Genomic DNA, 27080 nt, shown 5'->3' with positions numbered 1-27080 from the left:
ATGTCATTTTCTAGATATGATACAAAATTTTCCCAGCTTTCTTTGTGTCTCTTTCTGGTTTCTCTTTTTGCTATTGCTCGTCTTGTTTTATATTCAATTTCATCTTCTTGTTTTTTTCTACTTAACCATCTTCTAAAAGCCACCTTTTTATTTTCAATTATTGTTTTTATTTCATTGTACCAGTATGTAATTTTTTATTTTTTTGATATTTTTTGTGTTCCCAGACTTTCATATGCTGCTGATGCGATAATTTCTTTTATATTATTCCATTCTTTCTCAGTCTTCATTTTCTTGTATTTTTTCTAAGTAGTTATTAATCTTCTGTTGGTATAAATTTCTTATACTTGAATCATTTAGTAGTCTTACTTTGTAATTAGATTTTGTTTCTCTAGTTTGTTTATTTTTTTGTATTTTTTGTAGCCAGTTTGGTGGAAATCTTAGTTTTGCTTTACCAAATAGTGATCTGTGTCAATTTCTATCCCTCTTCTAACTTCAACATCTAGGAAGAGGTTTGCTGCTTTCTCATTTGCTATAAAGTAGTCTATTATTGATTTTTGTCCTCTTGCACACCACATATATTTATGTATATTTTTATGTTTGTAAAATGTATTCATTATTTTTAAATTATTATATATTGTATAATCAATGAGTAGCTTTCCATTTTTGTTTACTGTTGGTTCTCCAAATTTTTTTATATTATTATTAATTTTTTTCATTCCTATTCTGTCATTAAGATCACCAGCTATAATTATATGGTCTGTTTTATTTAAATTTTCATATATTCCTTGTAACTCTTTGCAAAAGCAATCATTTTCTTCTTCTTTTCCTTCTTCAGAGGAATACACTCCAACAACTTAAATTTTATTTATTTAATTTTAATCGCACTTCTAATATTTTTTCATTCCAGTATGTATAATGAGTTATTTTTGCTTTAATCGATTTATGGATCCAAATCATTACACCAGCTTTTGCATGTATTTGTTTGTCCACTCCACTATATATGATAGTTAGTTAGCTGTTTCTTTTGTTCTTTTAAGTTTCTTTTTTGTTTCTGTAAGAACTGCAATTTCTATATTTTCATCATTTAAAATTTTATCTAATTCTTCTTCTTTATGTGCTATGCTCTAATGTTCCATGTAGCATATTTCACCACGTTTTTATTTTCCAAAGTTTCTTAACCTTTTCCAGTTTGCGGTCGTTTCCCATGTTTTCTGTCTGGTTTGGATTTCCGTGAGACTTGAAAGTAATATGTGTTTCCCTATGTCAAGTGACTAGCATTACGATAGGTATCCTAGTGGTGGTGCTGCCACCTTAAGACAACTAAGCTTGCCTTTTTAGTAGATAGTGGAAACTACAGTTTGAGAGTACAAAATTAATAACGGAAAAAACTCGCATACAAAGATTATTTAATAGTATAATTTTAGCCTGTGTATCACAGGCATCTTCAGTATATTAAGCTCAAATTAAACAATAACTGACAATTCCAAAAAGCACCACCTAAGTAGCTGATATAAGATAACTAAAAAGGTCAATACATTTCCTAAAAAAACAAAAATCAATACAATAAAAAGTTAGAAAAGATTAGGGGATAGATAAAGGGGATAGACGTAAACCGTCGGATCTGTTTAAGTTAGGAGAATGAAGTAGAGTTGTTTCTTTATAAAGGCGTTCCATGAGAAACTGACTTTTGTGAAGAACTCTTGTCTTTCTCCAATGAACTCTGTGTCTAGAGAAGATGGCATGTTCTGCAAGTCCAGACTTTTCAGGTTTAAAATATTACTATTATTACGGGCAACTCCAGGGAGTCATTAGACTCATCGAGGGAGGCCCCAAATCATATTCATCACAACTATTCGACATTCATACAGTATCTATCATACCTCGCCTTAAACTCATTCACTGTCACAGCATCCACCACAGACTCAGGGCGCGCATTCCACTCATTCACTACTCTAAAAGTAAAGAACCCAGCTCTAACACCTTTACTAACCACACTTTTGCCCAGTTTCCATGGATGTCCCCTAGTCCTCCCACAACCAGCCCTGTTCTCAAAAATATCTTCTGAATTAATTTTATAGAAACCCTTCAGTAATTTGAATGTCTCAATCATATCTCCCCTCCTCCGCCTATCAACCAGTTTTTGCAACCCACAAATCCTCAACCTGTTCTCATACGGTTCATTCCACAGACCTGCTATCATCTTGGTCACTCGCCTCTGGATCCTCTCCACCTCCTCCCCATCAAGAAGAAACCTAGGTGACCAAATCTGAGCACAGTAGTTGAGATGGGGTCTTATCAAGGCTCGATACAGAGGAACAATAACCTGCTTGTCAACGTATTCTTCAGCAACCAAGTGATTTGATGAACTGATTTGGCCACTTTTGCAATGTGTCCCCTAAATTTCAATTCCTTATCCACCAACACTCCTAAATCTCGTGCCTCATCAATTTCCTGGAGCAAGGTTCCACCAATGCAGTAAACTGCGCCAATCTTTTCACCCTAAAATGCATAACCTTACATTTTGCCACATTAAATTGACATCCATTCTTCTTAGCCCAGACCTCCAATCTATCCAAATCATCCTGCAAAATTTTGACGTCATCTGCATTTAGTAGATAGTGGAATAGTGGATAGTGGAAAATATTCAATATAAGATTGGTGTTCTTCTAGCCGAATATAGGCAGATCTTCCCGTTTGTCCGAAATAAGATAATCCACAAGAGCACAGAAAATCAGGTGTCTACCAGATTCCGTGCTCTTGTGGATTATCTTATTTCGGACTTTGTACTCACATACAAAGATTATTTAATAGTATAAATTTTGCCTGTGAAAATTATACTATTAAATAATCTTTGTACGTGAGTTTTTTCCGTTATTAATTTTGTATTGATATGTCTTCTCACGGTATACCTTTTAAAACTTATTACAGTTTGAGAGGAAAGAGTCATCGCCCTCAAATTGCTCTAATAGTACTGGGGGAGGGGGGGGAAAGAGTAAGAAGTAAGAGAGAGTAGAGGGAAAGAAGAGTAGAAAACCAGTTTCCAGATATGATATACCAAGTAAGTAAGTAAGATCAGGGTGTAGCTTGGGTATCTCGGGTTTTGCCATGCCATACTCACCAATGTGAGCCCCTCAGAAAATTTTTCAGTTATAAAATAAGTGTTTGTTTGATTGCATTTGAAATTCTCGATGTCATTATGACAGATCACAAAGGCTAACTTCAAATAAAATTCTACCACGAATTGAAACATGCCATATAATGCTTGCGTGAGTTTCCCTGCCATCTCAAACGCAAACAAGCAGTAATAAAAATCAACCAAGGGTTGAAGCTTTGTGTGAGTTGAGCCCGCTGGTAATGAGAAGTTCTGTCGGAACGATAAATGACACCCCGTCGTGAATTTATTAAAACTAAGAAATATATAGTGAATGTTGTTAGGACAGTTTCAGATGTTATGGAATTTGGTTGAAGAGAATTAGCATTTCAACTCAAAAATTTTCAGCTTGCTTTTATCTTTGAGATGTGCGATTTTTATTAATACCGCACCAATCATATGCACGTCTGCTTAGCTGCTCTCTCGTGTTAAACAAAATTTATCTTGTATGTATTGTAACAATTAAAAAAAAAGTTGAATAATTTATAAGCGTGTAAATCGTTGATGTGCCAGCAAAATTCTCGGACGTGCCACCTCTGGCACATGTGCCATAGGTTCGCCATCTATGACTAGACTGCAAGAATACTTCCAGGACTGTAACATCCCTATTCCGGAACATTTAAATACTAAAAAAACAACACAACATCAAAAAGAAAAATAGAATACAGAGCACAGGATAGACTGAAATAGGCTCACACCATTGAACTGAAACATATCCTGCAAATCGATAAGGCCATAATAATAAACAAACAAAACAATGCTTAGAATATCCGAAACAATAGCCATAAAATGTGACGAAAATTCGATCAACGTCCACCGACCCTACGTAATTTCCGAATGTTGGAAGCTCCACGATTTACAAATCAGATCACGCCTCCGACGAATAAGCAACAACAAATGCCCTTTTTTGGCAGATACAACATACGGCCATGGCATAGCCCTACACTCATCCTGAAAATGTTCCAATGATGGTCAGACGACTGAAATAGCTTGCAACCCGTTAACGCTCTCCTCCGCCCCAGTTTTCCCATAAAACCCTTCCCCTTCTCTAAAGAAGCATCGTTAAGTATAATAATATATATATTATTTTAGGAAAAAACCTGGGTTTTCAAAATTATTCTTCTCGCCTTGCGTCAAACACTTCCCCCCATGTCCCCCCCCCTCTTTTAACAGCCTAACAGCAGCAATATGGAGAATGAAGTCATCCTAGCATCTAAACAAGGTATGTACAAAATTTTCTTCCTCAATTATTCTGCTATATTTTCCTTTAAAATACACTTATAATGACATAAAAATTTTCTTGGGTAAAAAATTCAGTGTATTTAAAATAAGGGAAACTCCTGAACAAAAACAGGCTATAATAGCCATAAAAGTAATTAGTTTGAATGACTATAATACCGAGAATAAAAAGAATAAAGTTTAATGCTGAGATAGTTTTGTTGAACAAAATTCAACTTCTTTTCAGGTATCAAAGACAAAGAATTACCGTATTTTCTGGTGTATAAGATGCACTTTTTTACCTTAAAAATTCATCTTAAAAATGGGGTGCGTCTTATATAATGAAGGTAAAGATTGTTTCCTCTTTTCAAAGTCATACGCACTCCCATTTATGTTCCAAGATCTTTGTAGGCGGTTAATGGTGCAATCAAATTGATGCGTGACCTTCACGTGACTTCTAGCGCGTCATTGGCTAAGAACGGGGAGTCCCTATTCAAGTTTCATAATATCTTATCCGAGTAATTAGTTACCGATGTTTATCAGTATTGAGTTGAAGTGTTGAGATATTTTGTGTTCGGTTTGATGTTTCCCCTTAGATTTTAGTGATGGAAAAAACAGGCGACATTCATATACTTCAAGTTACAAATTGCAGGTTGTAAAATATGCGGAAGAATGTGGGATTAGGGAAGCTGAAAGACATTTTGGACCTTCGCCTACAGAAAAAATGATTAGAACTTGGCGTGGTCAGAAGAAGATTTTGTACAATTTGCGTAATGAAAAGCGTGCAGAACATGTAAAAATTGCGAAGTGGCCAGAACTAGAGACCGAAGTTTTGAAATGGGTGCAAGAAAATCGGCAAAATGGCATTGCCATTTCAACAAAAATGATTCGTACACATGCAGTCAAAGTAGCCTGTGAGCATTGTTTTGGTTTAGGTAAAGTTTAGGTTTTTTCCAGAAAATTGTATTAAATTTCTTGGGTGCGTCTTATACATAGGAGCGTCTTATACACCGGAAAATACGGTATGCAAAATAACAGAGACATAATAAAATTACATCAAGAAACCTAATATGAAAGACCGAAGTGCAGTTTAAAACAGGAATGCGTGCTGGAATTCCAATTAAAGTTGACTACGTGTGAGAGTTGTCCACGAGAGCTCCAGTATTGGACAGTGGCAATGTGTGTGTGTCAGAAAGATTGTAGATAAGACTGTTGTTTATATGGGATGAATCAAGGGATATTTCTTTAGATTCGAATATCTTCCTTTCGAGCTCATCATAACACCTATGGATATTAGAAGTTTGCGGCCAGTGTACGAGGTGTTGAAGGCTTTCATCAAAGTTAATAGAGAAGAGAATGTGGCTTGAGAGAGCGCTGGCCCTGGACCTATTGTAGGATATGTCTCTTCTGTGTTCCTCAATAGGCAAAAGGACAGATTTAGGCCGTGTGACCATAATATGGTTTGCCACTTTCACACAGGATCTTGTTGACTCCTGGATACTGGAGAGGTAAATGTTTTATTTTAGGTCTACTTAGTATTGATCGAAATTTTGGAAACAGGTTCTAATGTTGAATTTCCTAAGAATTTTCGCCAGTGTTGGGGAGAGAGAGAGAGAGCTGATGTATGGCAAAGATATGAATGTTCTTGGGGAAGAAGAATCTTCAATAGTAGGAGAACGATGGTGAGAGATAAATTTATCAATTTTCTTAAGAGAGAAACCATTGTTGACAAAAGTCCTTTTTAGTAAATTAAGCTCATTTTCAATCTGTTTCATCTGTTAGTATAGATCTGGCGTTGATGTTCCAGGGTTGAAATAATTCCAAATTTCTGCGGAGGGTAGTGATGGGAAGAAGCATGAAGGTATCTGTCTGTGTGTGTTGGTTTTCTAAAAATAGAGATTTTGATGTTATCAGTGTATCTTGTGAGTTTTAAGTCCAAAAAGGAAAGACAGTTGTTGAATTCCAGTTCGTAGCCGAAATTGATATTCTCATGAAACTTAGAGACTTCGAAGAAAAGGCGATTAATTCCTCTACACTGAAACCCAAAATCTGGTACCATTATATAGATGATGTATACCTCATTTGGGAACATGGTTTAAATAACCTCAATATTTTTCTAGACAATCTCAACAAGTTTCATGAGAATATCAATTTCACCTGCGAACTTGAATCCAACAACTGTCTTTCCTTTTTGGACTTAAAACTCACAAAATACACTGATAACATCAAAATCTTTATTTTTAGAAAACCAATGCACACAGAAAGATACCTTCATGCTTCTTCCCATCACTACCCTCCGCAGAAATTTGGAATTATTTCAACCCTGGCACATCGTGCCAGATCTTTACTAACAGATGAAACAGAGATTGAAAATGAGCTTAATTTAATAAAAAGGACTTTTGTCAACAATGGTTTCTCTCTTGAAAAAATTGATAAATTTATCTCTCACCATTGTTCTCCTACTATTGAAGATTCTTCTTCCCCAAGAGCATTCATATCTTTGCCATACATCAGCTCTCTCTCCCCTAAACTGGCAAACATTCTTAGGAAATTCAACATTAGAACTTGTTTCACTACGTTTCCAAAATTTCGATCAATACTAAGTAGACCTAAAATAAAACATTTACCTCTCCAGTATCCAGGAGTCTACAAGATCCTGTGTGAAAGTGGCAAACCATATTATGGTCACACGGCCTAAATCTGTCCTTTTGCCTATTGAGGAACACAGAAGAGACATATCCTACAATAGGATCACGGCCAGCGCTCCATCAAGCCACATTCTCTTCTCTATTAACTCCGATGAATGCCTTCAACACCTCATAGACTGGCCGCTGACTTTTAATATTCATAGGTGTTATGATGAGCTCGAAAGGAAGATATTCGAATCTAAAGAAATATCCTTTGATTCATCCCATATAAACAACAGCCTTAGCTACAATCTTTCTGATGCATATATTGCCATAGTCTAATACTGGTGCTCTGACAACTATCACATGTAGTCAACTTTAATTGGAATTCCAGCACGATTCTTTTAAACTGTACTTCGGTCTTTTATATTAGTAACTTTAGCAAACCATGTAGATTGTAGTTCAGCTTTTTTCTTTGTATATATGTATATGCTCCAGATGATGACCTTGATATGAAGGTCAAAACTTAGAGTGTTCATTTTGGTTTATATTAAACTAAAGTTTTGCTTTAGCACGGTAGTTGTCTCTATAATTTTTCATAATGTATTCTGATCACCGTGTAAGCATGAAAGGAAGCATATCAAAAGTTCCTGGCAAATAAGTCAGCTTGTGCTCTTAGAGAATACATAGACAAATGTAAGAAAGCTGAAAAGTGTGTAAAACTAGCTGAACAAAAGTCATGGGAGGAGTTTGGCAAGAACATGGAAAATAAATATCAAGAAGGTGGCAAGATATTCTGGAGGTTGTTGCAGAAGCTCAGAAATGGAGGAAAGGGTGTTGTAAAAGGAATTAGAGATGCTAAAGGTAACATGAAAACTGTTGAAAGTTTATTTTTCACTTTGTTAGACTATAATAAATTTAGTTTAATCCTTTATCCAAGTGTGAGCAAACAAAGTTTGCACCTGAAAATATCTTCAGGACTGGGGTAAGGTAGTACAACACCGGGCAACTCAGCAAAGGTGGACCAAGATAACATCACTCCTATCTCAGTATTTCCCATAATGCAAAACACATCTCCTTGCAGATATGTATAATGTTATGCATTTGCTCACACTTGGAGAAAGGATTAAACTAAATTTATCATAGTCTAACCAAGTGAAAAATAAACTTTCAACATTTTTCTCTAAATCTAGAGTAATTTAATAAAAAAAGGTGGCACACCTTTTGGCCACTCCTATAGGTAAAGATGACCTAGCCATTGCTTCTGCCTGGTATCTCCACTTCTGGGCCTTGGCTCCCACTGAAGAGATCTCAATAAAGGTCAAAACTAGTCTGGGTACTGGCCCTTCCCTTAATGTATAACATTATACATATCCGCAAGGAGATGTGTTTTACATTATGGGAGATACTCAGATGGGAGTGATGTTAGCTTGGTCCACCTTTGCTACGAGTTGCCCGGTGTTGTACTATCTTATCCCAGTCCTGAAGATATTTTCAGGCACAAACTTTGTTTGCTCACACTTGGATAAAGGATTAAACTAAATTTATTGTAACATGAAAATAGAAGAAAAAGATAGACTTGAAGTATGGAGTAATTATTCGAAAAATTGCTAAATGAAACAAGCAGTGATGACAGCACAGTGGTAAAAAACACTGACCAGGCATGCAGTCAGGAATACATATCCATACTTGAAATAGAAAAAGCCATCAAAATCTTGAAATGTGGAAAGGCAGCAACATTTCTGGTTGAATAGATGATATTCGACCAGAAATGCTCAAGTATGGAGGTATAAAATTCTTACAGTGGCTGCACTGCATAGTTCAGAGGGACAAATTATGGATGATTGGAGTAGAGCTCTCATAGTACCCATATATAAAAAGGGAAATAAAACTGAATGTGAGAATTACAGAGGTATTTCTCTACTGAGTGTTCCTGGTGAGATATATGCAAGTGTACTTGAGAAACAGTTGAGAAGGATTGTGGAAGAGAAGCTTGGTGAAAAATAAGCTGGATGCAGGCCAAATAGAGGCTGTCAGGATCAGATTTTCGCTTTACGACAGGTAGTTGAGAAATCATGGGAATATAACAAAAATCTGTTTTTAAGTTTTGTAGATCTGGAAAAGGCATATGATAAGGTGCCAAGAGAGAAGCTATTCGAAATGCTACAGTTATATGGTATCAATGGGGCATTATATCAAGCAATACTTCGTCTTTTTTTTTTGAGTTGTTAGTCAGCAGCTAGAATTGAAGGAAGTACAGGAAGGTGGTTTATTATTATTATTACGGACGACTCCAGGGAGTCCTTAGACTCATCGAGGGAGGCCCTAAACATCATGTCCACAAACTATACGACATTCTCACAGTATCTATCATACCTTGCCTTGAACTCACTATCATAGCACCCACAATAGACTCTGGCAGCTTATACCACTCATTTACCACTCTAAAAGAAGAACCCAGCTCTAATACCCTTGCTAACCACATTCTTGCCCAGCTTCCATAGGTGTCCCCTAGTTCTCCCACCACCAGTCCTGATCTCAAAAATATCCTCTGAATTAATCCTATAGAAACCCTTTAGCAATTTCAATGTCTCAATCATATCTCCCCTTTTCTGCCTATCAACTAATTTCTGCAACCCACAAATCTTCAACCTGTTCTCATAAGGTTCATTCCATAGACCTGCTATCATCTTGGTCACTCGCCTCTGGATCCTCTCCACCTCCTCCCCATCAAGAAGAAACCTAAGTGACCAAATCTGGGCACAGTAGTCGAGATGAGGTTTTATCAAGGCTCGGTACAGAGGTACAATAACTTGCTTGTCTCTCCTCGTCAAAGTATTTTTCAACAACCAAGTGAGTTGATGAGCTGATTTAGCCACTTTTGCAATGTGCCCCCTAAACTTCATCTCCCTATCCACCAACACTCCCAAGTCCCTGGCCTCATCAATCTCCGGGAGTACAGTTCCACCAATGTGGTATACTGCTGCTAATCTTTTCACCCCAAAATGCATAACTTTACATTTCATCACATTAAATTGACATCCACTCTCCTTAGCCCAGAACTCCAATCTATCTAAGTCGTCCTGCAAGATTTTGACATCATCTGCATTCACTATTGCTCTACCCAACTTTGCATAATCAGCAAACAAATAAACTGTTCCTCTTAGATCCTTCCCTATATCATTAATGAACAAATTAAATCTGGTGTCAGACAAGGATGTGTATCCTCTACTCTGTTATTTACTATCTATATCGATCGCATTATGAAGGAAAGTGGTATTAAACCTGATATCAAAATTGGAGATGTTAATCTCAGCTCTTTTGCTTTATGGAGATGATGTTATACTTTTAAATAAATCTGCTACAAGTCTACAAGAATTCCCTGACTGAATTGAATAACTGTTGTAATAGATATGGTATGGAGGTCAGCATTAAAAAGGCAAAGACAATGAAAATAGGCAGAAACATTTTAAAATATCAACTGCATTGTGAATGGAGAACCCATACAACAAGTAAAACATTTCAGCTACTTAGGCACGATTTTTAGTGAAGATGGTAAATTAAATATGGAAATAGACAATAGAATCAACAAAGCACTGGTATGGTAGGAAGTCAACTGAATAAATTTATTTGGAATAATAGAAAAATTAGCCAAAACACTAAATTAGCTATATACAAGACAGCATTCAAACAATTTTAACTTATTCTGAGAGCTGGGTCAGAAGTAAAACACTTGACCAAAGACTAGAGACCGCAGATATGAGAGTCTTGAGAAGAAGATTCAGGGCATGAACTGATGTCATCAATGGCAATATCATATTAAAAACATGGATATTAAGGAAGAACTTGACATTGTCAGCATCTATTAATGCATTAGCAGAGCTAATCTCAGGTGGTGTGGTCAGTTAGAAGATAGAAATATAAGATCTGTTGGAGTCTTGACAGGTAACAGACTGATTTGGAGGATAATTGTAGATAGGAAGTTAGTAATAATGTAATTTTTCATGTAGTACTATCATATCCTGTACACCCCTTGAGGGTATATATGAGGAATTTGTTGATGATGATAAATTTAGTTAGTAATTACTATGTCTTTACATGTTTTCTTATTTAAAACATCAACATGAGTAATAATAATTATTATTATTGTGGGAGGACACACCACTCCACCCATAACAACTCACTCCTCTAATTCATGCTGACACTACTACCATATACTGCCCACCACTACCAAGAGTACTTTGTGTTTTAAATTGCATGTGTATTGACTAATTTGCCTATGTGCAGGATAAAAACCAGAGTTTCTGGGTTTTTCTTCAATGAAACCTTGCTACCTCCATATGAGATTGGCTAACTCACCTTCAATAAAAAAAAAAACAGTTCCATTTAAAGATTCCTCTCATCAGAATGAGAATCAAACTTAGTCTTTCCCAGTTGAAGGGTGCAATGTCCTGTTGTTCTTCCAATTGAGATATGGATGCACTAATCAACATCAAAGTATGACAACAATTGTAAATAAAACAAGTGGTCCTGATTTAACACCTGTGCTTTATCATCTGTAACATGCATCATAATCAGCTGGCATCCACCATTCAGCACGGAAGCAATCCTATATACAGCCATTTCCAAAAACAGGTGATAGATATCTACCATCCACTATCAACCTATTGTTCTTACCTCAGTGTTGTCTAAAATAAGCAACAGTCAACTTCCTTGACATCTGGAAAACTCGCAATTAATCATTGACCACTTGTATGGATTTTGCTATTCAAGATCCACAGCAGATCTGTTCCTTCTTCACCCACTCAGACACATGCTATAGAAAAGTTTGAAAAATGTGCTGTTGCACTTGACATTTCTAAGACATTTGATATGGTCTGGCTTCATGAGCTGCTCAGGAAATTACCATCTTATGGTCTGCCTTTCCCTCCTTTTTTAGTTGGATTTGCCAGTTTTTTCTTAGGTTGTTCACTGAATGCAATGGTGGAAGGTGTTTTGTCTTCAGATTTTTCTGTTAATGTAGGTATTTCACCTACATTATTTGTTATTTCACCCACCATCTTCTTTATATAAATAAATGCTCTGCTTTCTCTCAATGACTTTAAACTTTATTAACAGTTTTGCTGATGAAAGCACTCTCTCTGTCTGCTCATCTTACTCATACAACAAACCTTGCAGTGTTAAAACATCTCAGTCTTTGAGATCATCTATGATAAGTGCCCTAATTTCCCTAATTACATCTAGCTTGGTTAGTAGTGTTGAAAAAGGGGAACCAGTTAATCACAACTCAAAACTACTGCTATGCTCACTAGCACCACTGTATTTCAAGAAACATTTCTGTGTAATAAAAGCCTGTCAGTTCCATATTTTCAAGATGATAAACTATGGTTTATCATCTTGTAAATAAACAAACAAATTGGAACTGAGAATGTACACTGAGTTTAGAAGAACATTGTGTTACTAGTAGCGTAAGGATAGTTAGCCTGGAAAGTGTCTCCATGGGTGCAGTCATAAGAACAGCTTTATGGTATTTGTTCCTCTGTTTGAAAAGAACTAAGTTTGAATCCCATCTCAGATGCAAATATCTTTATAAGAGCTTTCTATTTATACATAAATGTAATGATAGGCTTAAGTGTGGGTATTCATAATAGTTCTTTATGATGTACAGTAAAACTCCTTTTTCACACTTTCCAGGGGACTTATGGAAAAAAGTGTAAATAGCAAGAAATGTAAAAAATATTAAAAAAAGTCTAAAAGATGACTTACTGCTAGTATGTGACTCTACATACTAGATTACAAAATTTAATAACTGAAAATAAATGAATTTACATTTACTTACATTTATCTATTTAAAAAAATCTTTAATTGTTGATTGTTTTTGCTTTTTCTGCACCCTTATAAGTTCCACCTGTCTCTCCGCAGTGTGTAAGGCATTAAATGCTCCATCGTCTCCTGATGCACTTGCAATATACCGCCTCAAAACAGAAATAGCTTCCATTGCTTCTTTACTAGTAGGGACGGTAGGTTCTTGATCACAGTCTTCTTCTTCAACCATTTCTTCCTCTTCTTCACCAAGGTGGTTGGAAAGCGTGTCTTCTACACTTGGTATCATTGATGTGATCACATCAGCCATCAACATAGGCTTGAAATGAGGAAGACTCATCCATCACATACCAGTTGTTGGGCTCTGACATATTTTCTTCTTCCTCCTGTAGTTGTTCCTCCTCTTCCACAAACGTAACTCCTACCTTCCAGAAACAGTTGGATATGGTTTCAGGAGTAACATGCAACCAACGGTCATTTGTTTTGGGTCCATACCATTATCGTGCATAAACACAGCTTTTTCAACAAGCATTTTTCTATATTTCCATTTAAATGCATGGATGATGCTCAGATCCAATGGCTGAAGCTCACTTGTAGAATTAGGGGGAAAGAACACTAATCTAATGTTTCTGAGTTGCAGATCTGCAGGGTGTGCAGGACATTTGTCTAGCAGTAGTAGTAGTATTTTGCAGTGATTTTCCCCCCATTTTAGCATCCAGAGCATGCATGGTGGATGTGAAGATGTTGCTGGCCATTCATGCTGTGCCGTTGGCATCATACTTAACACGTTGACCGCCGTATGAATCAAATACGATTCACACTACATTTTTTCAATGCGTTGCGTGAATCATATTTGATTCGCATAAAGATTTTTCTTTCAGGCTGCATAGTTCACCTGTGATTCATATCTAAATGAAATGTTTATGGGTAATGGAAATGTGGGGCCTGGTAAACAGGTTTATATAGTTAGCACAGTAGAATTTCAACTACATGTACAAGTGGCCTATTATAGGGGTTTTATTTTTACCTGATTTAGGCGGAATTCTAATGTTGAATAAAACAATAACAATGGTGCTAAATATTTATTTATAATATATATCATTAGAAATGTGTCAAATCATAAATTTTTCTTCTAAAAAATTGAAAAACTAAGAAACAAAAAAATGACAAACAATAGACAAATAGATATGAAAAAATAATTAGGTAAAATTATTACTAAACAATTACAAACTACAGTTATGCACAATAGTAAAACAGCGAACACAGTAAAGTTTTTCGCACTGAACACATTTCCACCGTGTTTTTGTCGCCTTAGATGTTGCATATTTTCTATTATGTTCTTCGGTTAACTTTTTGTAGCAAGATGTACATCTTCTCCTATTACTGGTACCAACCTCTTCTAAAATATGTTTTTCCTTGTCTGAAGTCGAAGTGACATTATTTTCCTTTGGTGTAATTCCTAATAACTGTTTTGCAATTTTTTCTCTAAATTCTGTGATGCTAATGTTTTTATCAGTAACTCACTTATATACTATAAAAGCGTTCACCACAGCAGAACCTAAAAGAATTTCAACTGCGAGTTTTTGGTACCATTTCACACTTCTTCGAAGACAAGAAGCATAGGCTTTTACCTGATCGGATAGATCAATAAAACTTTTGCTTTTGTTATAGTCTATAATAGCTTCCGGCTTTTGCACTTCATTACCATTTCTTGCTGTAAGGTATTTCATTTTGTTTGTGTGTTTTGTTGATAACATAAGCACTTCACGTTTATCGCACCATTTTATTACCACCACCCCTGTGTCACTTTCTTTACCAATTATTTCACCCTTTTTCAATTTCTTCTGGGTAACATCCTGTGGAATTCCCTTTCGATTTTTTCTCAAAGTGCCTACAAGGTGTGTTTGTCTATTCAAAAGTTTGTGCGCTAATTCAATACTGGTATAATAATTATCTACAAATATTGTGCGTCCATGGTCAAGTAAATTCTCACAAAGTCCCATAACAACTGAAGTTGGAACACTGTTAGTGGTATTGGTCTTTTCTGTGCCGCAGTATATCTTGAAATCATATGTATATCCATCTTCAATACACAATTTGAATAGTTTTATGCCAAATTTGTGTCGTTTATTCTTGATGTACTGACGAAAGGCAAGACGATCTCGGAAAGGAATTAAAGTTTCATTTATATATTACGCTATATAGATGAAACTTTATCTATATATTGCAAATATTACTCGAAGGCATGATTATTTTCTGGAAATTTTTTCTTATATGATTTATGAGAGGTGTAATTTTATAAAGTCTTTCAGAAGTATTTCCACCCTCGTTGTCTGTGAAGTGCCAGTTACTGAGAAGAAGATCGAACCGATTCCTTGACATAACTTGTTTGATTTCTGTAGAATAGATGATGTTATTCTACCAATAACACTCTAATTTTGGCATCTGCACTAAACCGAACCAAATTTGCAGACCCCAAAATATTTTCATTTCATTGAGATTTGTGTTTTTCCACTTTCTTATCCTTGCTTTTGGTAAAATCGTCTTACTGAGTTTTTGAAGAGCGTATCTGTTAGTTTCTTGCACCATTAGGTCCAGCAGTCCTTCATCAACAAACATAAAAAAGAAGTCTACAGGCTTTTATCATGCATTTCTTCAATAACATTTTGTTTTATTCCAAAATTATTATCCACAAACTGAAAATGTTTTAGATTATCACCTGTAATTTCATTCCATTGTTGGTCGGTTGAATTCACATTTCCAAGTATTTCATCTGAGGAAGAATCATTAGTCAAATGCAGATTTCTTATAACATCATCAATTGTTTGTTCTACAGAATGAGCAGCAGTAAACTGAGATGTACTAGCAGCGAAAACTTCGGTATTACCAGTTGTAGATACTTTTATTCTCTTTCTAGCAATGAGAGAATCAGAATCTGAAGACACAGAACTAAGATCACTTCCATTGTAACTTTCCGACGAACATTCGTATGGTTCGTCATCAGATGGAACTTCATTTATCAAGGCTTCTAAATGACATTGCTCTTTTTTGTAGTCTCCCATATTAGGGCAATTTATAACATTATTTATCACTATAACAAATTTATTCCACCGGACAAAACACTGAACGCATATAACTGTTTGTAAGCGTCATAGATATGCAAGTTTGACCTTGTGTGAAGGGCGAATCACGTGTGCACCCTTGACCCAGTCAGTTAAAGAATTCTTCTCAGGCCTCACAGTGCACACGTGATTCGCACTTAACAAATCTATTTAGCTGCATGAAATAGATAAAAAATCATAAAATATGATTATTTTATGTTACTTTCAGCAAATTGTAAAACAAAAAGAAGTGGCCTGGGGATCACAAAATTTTTTAACATTACGGCGGTCAACATGTTAATAGGCAGATTTTTCACTTTCTTAAAACATCTTGGCTTTTTTAATTTACCAATTAGCAGTGGAGGTAATTTTTCTGATCCATCAGCATTGACCATGAGCAAAACAGTTACCCTCTTCTTGCTGAATTTTCCACCTTGACACTTCTCTCCTTTAAAACGCAATACTTTACTTGGCAGAATGTTATAAAAGAGCTCAGTTTCATCAACATTGAAAATATTTTTCATTTCAGTTTGTACTAATTGCACATGTGTTCCTGTATGCCAATCTACACATCACAGAATTGCCATCTTTTCTTCTACCGAAATACATTTTCTTTCTTTTTTCTCTATGTTGCTAACATGGAGAAAAAAGAAAGAAACAGTAATTTTTAAATTGAAAGCAACTATCACACACTAAATTAAGTAGCAGAAATTCTGCAATATACCAGGTGCTTCTAAATTGCGACTATGAACACTAACACTGCAAGCTAGTGAAACGATATTTCACGAACTGTGGTTTATTCACTGATATCTAATATTCATGAGTAACAACTCTTACTTGGTAAAAGTGTGAATGTGACTTCACAATTTATGTATGATCCTTGTTCACGATTTCAGTACAGCACTGTGAATGTGAAATTACATCGCAACATGTTACAGATGCCACGAGCTACTGACAGTTTAAAATTACTGATATGAAAACTTCATGGTATCAATTCGTACTGTGATTGAAAAATCACGGTATCGCTCATTACTACATCACTGCTGCAATCGTGCGGAAATGAAGCTACAGCTGAAAGCAACACCATCTGGGAACAGAAATGCTCAGATTTCTGCAGAAATCGATTTGAAAACTAGTGTTGCCACCGAGAAAAAACCGCAAATCATGGGAAATAACGTCCGCATCAAGTTGTTAATGGTGGGAAAACAATATATCGTAAGAATAGACCTTAAGATGGGACCAATGGAAAATGACTTAAATGGCAGGAAAACGTAAATTGCAGGAACATAAAAACAGGGTTTCACTGTATATACAGTACCAGCAGAACAAAAAAAATATATAATTTATGTATTTGAAATATTTAATATTTTACTGGATTTTGAGCCAGCATCTTCAGAGTTAACTGTAGTAAAAACACATAGTGCTCAGTTAGATTATTGCAGAAATAATGTAGATTGTAAAAAAAAAACTTATCAAAGTTCTGTCTAGAAGCTGGGTAAAAAAAAAAATGAAGTCAATTCAGAGAAGGCAAGCTAAATGTAGTCTTAGAATGACAGTCTCCTAAAGTTTAGATAAATTAATGCAGCCAGACATTTATTGAGGTTAGGGGAATGTTTCATTGCTGATATTAATTCTAAAAATAGTCTCTTAAACAATGACTTCTGTGCATCACAGTTGTCTTTTTCCATTTGACTGAAAGCTCTTTGAGTTTAAATGCATTGGCTAGTCACGTGTTTTTTTTTTAATATGAATCCTATTTTTTACATGAATCCCATTCACAGAAGGTTCTAAACCTATTATTTATTAGTATCATAAGTAAGTTGAGGGTCAGATAATTCAGAAACCCTGCTCTAGAGAACATAGGACCTTTTCAAGCCACTTAAACCTTCAGTAAGCAAGGTGGTAGTCTCATGCCAGTCAGTGAAGTTCATATATCACCAAACACATTCACAAACATTCATATCAAACATGGAATATAAGTGATAGATTAGAGAGCAGATATGCCGCCAAGTACAAGTTGAACAACTACCCCCCACACACACACACACTTTCTCCAAAACAGCCATGCCAGTCAATGAACATAGTTTACAGACATCTGCTGCTAATCTCATAGCCTTAGTTATCCATAATTCTAATTAGTGCAGTGTAGTTCAGAAACCTGAACTACACTGCACTAATTTTTTAATGTGAAGAAAGACTGCCATTTTTTATATAAATTTAATTTAGATGATTGATGATTTTAATTTTATCTTATATTTAACTTATATACACTAGAGAGAAAGTTTGCCTTACATATTTTCAGAGCTATCCATTATGCTTTAGCTAAACAGAGTCGTAACTTGAGAGCTTTCAAGTTAGCCCGCCATGCATATGATAAGCTTCAAAATCTTCATGTACCCCCACGTTTTCAGGAAGCCATTGAGCTGGGAGCTGTTACTATTCGTGCAAAGCCCTTTAGTGATGCTGAGGTAATTGCTCTGTTTGTGTGTATATATATATATCATGCATCTTATTATTATTATTACTACATGGAACCTTCTTTTGTATCCAGAGACTTACTGCAGATATTCCCCTTAAACTTATTTACTGACGAAACACTCATGGCTGCTTTATATTGTGTATACTATATTATGTCATATAACCATTAAGTACAGTCTAGTCTCTTTTTATGCGGTATATACGTTCCACAGAAAACTGCATATAAAAATTGCACAAAAAAGACCTAACTTACGTTGAAAAATTAGGGATATGTTCCATAATTTTCTAAAACCACATAAAACCGAAGCAGTGAATTAAAATGAACCTAAAATCTCATTAAAAAGTTTATAAAAATTCAGGAAAATAAGAATGCCTAAGTTTGTTTTAAAGTTTTATTCATTTAATTTTATAGAAAAGTAACATTTTTTTTACATTTTTTCATCAGAATTATCGTCGCTATTAGATAATATTCGGCCATGTGCAAAATCACTTTCATCACTTAGAAGAGATAGTCAGCGCATCAGATCTGTATGGTAAAGGCAGTGGTTCTTCACAAATAGAATTAGCTTCACCCTCATTCTGTGCTGATTTTTTTCTTCTGACAATGTAATCAGTGATTAAACTTTGCGATTATGATTTTACTAATTTTTTATACAGCTCATGATATCCAGACATACAGTTCTTCAGCTTACATTGGAATTTAAAGGCTCGTTCAGAATTTGTGTCATTAACAAGAAAATGATTTTCCAATTTATTGCACAGTTCAAGACCTCGAATTATATTTGCAGCGAGGGGGGACAGGTTTTTCTTTTGCTTCGCTATCGTTTTTCTGGATCTTCGACGATATCTAAAGCTAATCGATATCCAATAATATCATCGTCACTTAAGGCATTATCCACAAGCAATTCATCTACATCAATCTGGCTAAATGTAAAAAAACCTTCTCCACCAATTTCATGTGCCAAAGTAATGATTTCAGCTGATAATGTAAGATGTTTGAATGGTGTACTGTTTGCAACACATCCAGGCCAAGCTGCTTTCCAGCAGGCATTTAAAGTTTGTGGTCTTATTTCAGTGATAGCAGATGCAACATGGTTTAAACAGTCCAAAATAGAAATTTTTTTCCAAATGTCAAGTTACTGTTAATGGTTCATTTTTAGTTTATCCAATATAAATTGAAAAGTGTGCTTAACATAATATTTTTTAAAAGTAGCAATTATGCCTTGTTCTAATGGCTGAATAATGTTTGTATTGTTGTATTGGGAGGTACAACACTGCTTGCACATTTGGATGTTCTAAATGCGAATTACTTGGTGCATTGTCAAATTAATATAACTTTAAAATCGAAAGTTTTTTGCTTGATATATGTTTCCACTTCTGGTACGAAGCAGTAATTGAACCATTCAGTAAATACAGCAGTTGTTACCCAGGCCTTTGTATTAAGCCATCTAATGTACTGGCAGCTGTTTTAGATCTTTGCCTTTTAGAGCACGTGGTCTTAGAGATCGATTTACTACGGGGGGTTTCAACATTTGATCCCCTGTTGCATTGCTACAAGGTAACAACGTTACTCGATCTTTGATTGCTTTAAACCCACTTGCTTTTTTCTCAGACTTTGCGAAGTTCGACTAGGCATTTTCTTGTCCTGATCAAGTGTTTAACATCAGTGTTAAATACTTAATCAGGACAATATCCACCATCTTCCTGTAATCTTCACGTTATGAAGTGCATTCCTTTTTACAAACCCGGTTAGCCATCCTTTGCTAGCCAAAAATTCTTTATCAGCCTTGGAAGCAGAAGTAGATGGCTCCAATTGCTTCATCTGTTCATAAAACCGAAGAGCTTTTTGTTTAATTAAATAACCACTTATAGGAATTCTTTTTCGAGTTAATTCTTCAATCCAAATTACGTGTGCTCATATTGTTTTTTCTAATAAAGCATCTCTTGAGTACGATGATAATTTGGCACTTAGTTTTGTGCCAGAAATGACAAATTTTATTATTGCAATCTTTTTAATTGCTCTTATAGTAGATTTGCATAAAGTAAAATGTTTAACAATCACCATAGATCCCTCTCCTTTTGCTAAGCGATCTAAAATTGCAATTTTCATTTCCAAAGAAATTGCAATTTTTTTCGATATGTGGCCAGTAGGAGGAGAAATGACTGTGGAAGAATGATAGTGACTGATGCAGAGGACATAGTGGAATTGTTCAATGAAAACTTTATTGGAGTATTTCATCCTGGAGGAGTCAGTTTTAATGCTAGAGGGATTGGGCAGGTTCGAGGTTTAGAGGTACAGGAGGAGAGTGTGTTTCAAATACTCAGTACTCTGGATGTCAGTAAAGCTGTAGGACTGGATGGTATTTCACCACGAGTTTTGAGAGAATGTGCTAGGGAACTGACAGTGCCTTTAACCTGGCTTTTCAATGAAAGTCTGGCTGCGGGAAAGGTGCCCATGGAATGGAAGGAAGGTAAGATAGTGCCATTGCATAAGGGCGGTAGCAGACTGGAAGTGTCTAATTATAGGCCAGTTTGTGTGTCATCAGTAATTGTTAAGATCTTGGAGAAAGTAGTGAAGGACCATATACAGCATTGGACAGATTAGGGTAATGTTATCTGCGAGAGTCAACATGGATTTGTGAAGGGGTGCTCTTGTTTTAGCAATATGCTAGCCTTTTATGATAAAGTTACAAGAGCATTAGATGAGGGAAAGGCATATAATGCAATTTTCTTAGACTTAGCGAAGGCATTTGACAGGGTGCCACATGATAAGCTGATATTTAAATTGCAGCACATGAGTCTGGATGTCAGATTGGTCAACTGGGTTCAGAATTGACTGTCCGATAGGTATCAGAGAGTAGTGTATGGCGAGGCAGTTTCAAGGAAGCAGAGGGTTACAAGTGGGGTCCCACAGGGGGCTCAGTACTGGGACCTATATTGTTTAACCTTTATATCAATGACATTGTCAGTGGATTGCAAGGGGATATTCAGTCATTTGTGGATGATGCAAAGCTGGGAAAGATTATTAGTAATAGTGCAGATGCGGCAGCCCTGCAAGAGGATTTGAATAACCTAGATAGATGGGCAAATGAATGGGGATGTCAGTTTAATGCAGCAAAATGTAAGGTCTTGAGGTTTGGGAAACATCGATGGGATGCTGCATACTCTATGGGAGGAGTTATACTGGAGGAAGTAGGGGAAAGACAAGAGATCTGGGGTTGATGATTGATAGAAACCTGAAATTTAGGGGACATATTGCAAAGGTGGTGAAGGTTACACAGAGGATTGCTGCAATTATGAGAAGGACACTGACCTGCAGAGATAAAAGGGTTATCATTCCATTGTATAAATCTCTGATCAGACCACACTTAAACTATTGTTCTCAAATTTGGTCCCCAGGATTTGAAGGGGATAAATTAACTGTGGAAAGGGTACAAAGGGATAACAAAGATGGTTTCAGGACTGTACAATAATAGTTATGAGGATCGGCTGAGGGAATGTGGACTGCAGAATATGGTGGATAGAAGGAGGAGAGGCAATATGATTGAGACTTTTAAACCGTTGAGAGGTGGTTACAGGGTTGACACTAGGGAGTTCTTTTGCTTCGTTGAATAGCGGGAAGGAGTGATGACAAGAAGGCCATCCCTGGAAGTTACGAAAGGAAACTGTGAGCAAGAGGGTGAGGAGTGGTTTCTTTGCATGGAGGGTGGTTGAACCATGGAATGCATTGCCTGATGGAGTGAGAGCAAGAACGGTCAATGAGTTTAAGGAGTGGTATGATAGACTTTGTGTTTCTTAGGGGTGACCTCCCCTCAATGAGTCTTGATAGACTTTGTGTTTCTTAGGAAGGACCTCCCACGATGAGTCTTTTGACTCCATGGAGGCCTGAATAATAATAATAACAATAATAATAACTTGTATGTTAATGATATTGATAAAGGTTTTTGAATGGCGATATGCAGTTATTTGCAGATGATACAACATTGGATATAAACATTCTTCCCAACATTGTATCATCTGTAACAGAGTAGAACCAATGTAGCTTTGCAAAAAGATTTGAATAGATTGGTTGAGTGGGGAAGTGAGTGGAGTTTGCGAAGTCTGTGGTTTCAAAATTTGGGAAACAAAGATGGGAGGCAGAGAATATGTGGGCTCTGTGGTGATGGTGGATACCAAAACTTTTGAGTGCATTCACTAAGATTGTGAGGGCAGCACAGTAGATTATGGTAAGAATGACTTGCAGCAGTAAGGAGTTATCATTCCATTGTTATAAGGGCTTTAATCAGACCATATATGGATTAATGTTTTTAAAATTCAATTATTGGTTTTTCAAAAAGATGAATATATATTGGAAAAGATCCAGAAATGATTGACTAAGGTAGTCTCTGGAATGTTTAGTATGATGAGAGATTGAAGTAATGCAGTTGTGTAGAATCTAGTAGATAGATGGAAAGCAGGGGGGGGGGGAGAGACATGATTGAGACATAAGTTAGTAAGGGGTAGTATCAGATTAATGTGGATAATATAGATTTGAGCTGTGCTAAAAAAAAAGTGTTTTTAATTATTAGATATATGAAGAGCCAAAGGCTTCAATTCGGCGACATATGACGTGTGAATTGAAGCCTTTGGCTCTTCATATATGTAATAATTTATTAGGACACCTCTCGGCAATACTCATAGAAGGGTTGTAAGTTCTGTTCGCTACAAACTTGATATTAACTAGGTCTACCTACTCACTGATGAGACCTCAATAAAGGTTGAAACCGGTCTGGGTAGTGACCTTCTCTCATAATGTTGAACAGAAATACAGCTCCTAGGAGCTAAGTTCACATTATGAGTAAATATCAAGAATAGTGATCGGAGCTTGCTCCACCTTAGACATGAGTTTCCTCAGCTTGCACTACCTTTAGGGTCAGTTGCTGCAGTATCCAGGTATTTGATTATGCTTGGAATCGCCGAACTTTATATAGTTTCTACTATATTCGGCATGAAACTCTGTGAGTTTCTTATTCGGCTAAGAAACGATATGGGATGTAATATCCCTTAACTTAAACAAGTGTTTTTAATTAGTGTATAGTGTGCCTTTTTATCGCAAAAAGTGTCCTTCTGTTGGAATTTTTTTATGTTTATATTGTGTTTTGCTATTTGTTTGTTCATACTGCTTCTGAAAATAATGTCCATAAAGAAACGCACATTGGCGACATGTAAGGCTTTGGTACAAAGATCTAGCTCTACCTTGGATTTTTCACAGATGCATTGCTAAAATTACTATATGTACGCATCAAAAAATGTCGAGAAGAAGGTAAGCATTAACATGTGCGAAAAGTGTCGTGATAAAGCAATTAGAAATGGAAGCAAGTGTTGGGACCGTAGAAGAAGAGCTTTAGTTAGTGAAAATTAAAAATGCAGTGAAACATCTGGAAGAGAATATTAAACATCTAAAGAAGAGATTGGCTGATGAGAATGAGAAGGAGGAAGTTAGTATTACGATGAAAGAGTCAAAGGATAGTCATATATAACTGAATCGAGATTTGATCATTAGAGGTGTGATGGCTAATAAAGTGCACAAAACATGCTTTTCTGATGGAACAATGTAATAAATAACTGATATGTTGCAAAAAAGAAATGTCAAAATTATTGGTAGTCATGGGCACAAATGACTTAGTTGGGAAAAAAAAAGAATGTTGATAGAGACGTGAGGAAATTGTTGCAGCAGGTAAAGAAGAATAGTGTTGTTGAAAAAGTTGTAGGCATATTGCCCAGATGTGACAACAGTGAATTGAGAAGGAGAGCAGAAATAATGAATAGTAAGATGGCTGAGTTGTGAGAGGGAAAGGAGGTTCAATTTGTAAATCTGTGGAGTGAATTTATTATTATTATTATTACTTGACACCCCCAGGGAGTCCAAAGACTCATTGAGGGAGGGCACCTACTCTACAACTCTGTCTCCACCACTCATATCCACCAACTACAATGAACCGCAACTACACCAACGCCATCTACCGCCCATCACCACTAATATTTCCACAGACAATCACAAACATCCATGCCCATGGCAGGATTCGAACCCGCAGCCAACCAGGCCAGCAAAGTAACTCGTGAGCCGGACATGACAATTTTATTGTTCTTGAAAGCTGTTTTTAAATTTTGCAATGAAGCATTATGAAGTTGACTCATTATATATTTGGCATGTGTATAAGGCATGGTACAAAAGTAATGTTCTGTTCCTGTTTTATTCTTGAAATATATAGTTTATTTAACAATGGATTTTATGGATTAATGCTTTATCTTCATAAGTGTTCTGTCATTTTTCAACACAGTCTCCATCATTCTATTATACATACAGTTTTGCCATTGCTGAGTGTGAGATGGTATTAACTGTCCTTCTGAAACTATTTACTCCAATGATGGAACTCTTCATGAACAACTTGTTTCATTTCCTTGTTGTGCACAAAATTGCATCCTCTGAAGTGGTAGGCAGAGGGTGCCAGATATGATGGGGATGATCAAGGAATACAACTGTAACCAGCCAAATGCTGCACATACATCCCTTCTGTGCAAACTGATGTGAGGTCAGCATTGTCGTGGAGAAGAACTTCAGCTTCTGATCTGGCAGCTAATTGTTTTCACATCAACAGGAATCTCTCTATATATATACATATTTTTCAGATATGAATTTCTATCAACACATCTTCCACAGTAAGTAATTCATTTACCATTAAAAATGGAATTATAAGGGAAGAAAAAATTCCACCAAGCAGTCCCAGGACTAGTTTAATAACAAAAATTAATTCATTGCTCTTTACACATTTTGACAAAATAAACACTTTGCAGTTATTGCTTATAATTATTTTTATACAACACAATACACTTCGAATATACTCCTGTTTTTCCATGATTTCAGTAATGGTCTGATGGACCAAGTGATTAGTGTACCTGCTGTCCAACCAGCAGGCTGCAGGTTCGAATCCCACCATGGACAGGGATATTTGTGATTGTCTTTAGGTGGAAGATGAATTTCATCACCCAGCGCGAGACTATCACCCTGCTTATTAGAGGCCTGAAGTGGCTTGGAAAAGTTCCATGTTTGTTTTCTGGAGCAGGGTTTCTGGACTATGTAAAAAAAAACATAAAACTGATAAAAATGGGGGAAAAAATTTCTTAGCTGACCCATGGTACAAAATATATTATAGGTTAGCAAAAATAACTTTTCATGGGTGGAAACAACATTTAAAAAAAGAAAAATGGCCTCATAATAAGAGTCTCCCAGATTTTTGACAGTAAAGATAGTCACACCAATTTGAACTTAATCTGTGTTTGTCTTCCTTCTGTTAAAAACAGGAGCCTATGTGCATGCATAGCTCATATCCATGTTGTCCCTGAAAATAGTTTGGTGACCAGGGAGAAATATCTTATTAATTATTATCCCTAGACATCCATTTCTTCCATTAACCAAAAACATAAGTAATAATCAGCATCTGATTTTCCATTCTTCTAGGATAGTGCGAAGTTGTTCATAGTTGAATTTCCATTGTTTTTGTGCGAGCCGTCATTATGACAAATTTATGTTATTCAAATAATTCCTCAATAATGGTATTTTCGTTTAAAAAAAAAAAAAAACAATCCCAAAGAGAAGATCAAAAGTTAAAAAGCATTTATGACACATTGATCCATTTTGGACTTAGATAATCTAAAGAGACATAACTTTGTTTTGTCTAATTTCATCACATGGCCTAATCAAAATCAAAATGATTCAAATCTCCTTACACTATGCCAGTCAGGTGAGAACATCTTTGTGAACTAATTTCATAGGCTATTGCATGTAAGGTGTTTTGTATAATTTTAGTACATGATGGTTGATTGCTGGTAGCACAATTATGAAGGCAGCTAGTATCAGAAAGTTCAAGTGCAGAAGAGGCTAAGAGAACGAAACTGAGTGACTAGTGCTCTGACACAGAACTCTACTCTAAATAAAGCCTCTGTGTTGCTCATTTTCTACGTTAACAATCTACTGTAGATTCCGGTTAATTGGTCCAACAGTTAATCAGGGCAACCATTTTATTGGGAGAAATCAAGAAGAACAAAAACAAAATGAGAATATAACAAGAATTGTTTCATTTATTTGAGACATAATGCTGTTTACTTGGGCCAGCCAGTAACCTCAACCACTTAGAGTGTTAAAAAAAAAAGTGTGTTATTCTGCTTCAAAAATTTGGTGCTGATGCCATCTACATGCTGATGAAATAAGGCAATTTTATTGTATCGCATCATTTAAAAGTGTTATGCTATTCAAATACATCAGGAACTGGTAAACGAAAACTGTTAGGTATTGGGAAAAGATCCAGGCTTTGATGCTTTAAGGGATTAGAATGGAGAGCTTACTAGATCAGTACCATGTCAAAAAAATGCCTGCATAAAATCTGAATTTTTTTAAGAATTGGTTTATGAGGTGGGAAATGGAATTACAATAGAAATCAGGAAAAAAATGATTGGGTTTTGACAGTTGCTAAGGAGGTCAGCGCCAAAGTTAATTTTTTAAAACAATGCAGTTTATGGCCAATGTTAGCAAGGAATAAACAAGACCATTTAAAACTGATTTGCTCACTGTAGTTTTAAGCATTTGATCATAGGTATGGCAAATGTGGGCGATTGTTTGGAAAATGACATTCCATTAGACATGAA

General features: G+C 35.9%; 1 protein-coding gene across 4 annotated transcripts in view; it reads left to right on the top strand.

Annotated features, from left to right (window-relative positions):
• Window positions 1-27080, top strand: part of Oseg1 (intraflagellar transport protein Oseg1) — a 796421-nt gene that overhangs the window by 641664 nt on the left and 127677 nt on the right. For all 4 annotated transcript variants that reach the window (XM_090410292.1, XM_090410285.1, XM_090410300.1 and 1 more), the window contains exon 23: window positions 18223-18388. In XM_090410292.1, coding sequence (XP_090266418.1) covers window positions 18223-18388 — 166 coding nt within the window. The remainder of the gene's footprint in view (window positions 1-18222; window positions 18389-27080) is intronic.

This window comes from Typopeltis vanoorti, chromosome 2 (genome assembly GCF_054136105.1).
Source record: "Typopeltis vanoorti isolate ZY-2024b chromosome 2, IOZ_Tvanoo_1.0, whole genome shotgun sequence".
Taxonomy (NCBI): domain Eukaryota; kingdom Metazoa; phylum Arthropoda; class Arachnida; order Uropygi; family Thelyphonidae; genus Typopeltis; species Typopeltis vanoorti.
Note: the sequence above shows the minus strand (reverse complement) of the source record. Positions and strands in the feature narration are given on the sequence as shown.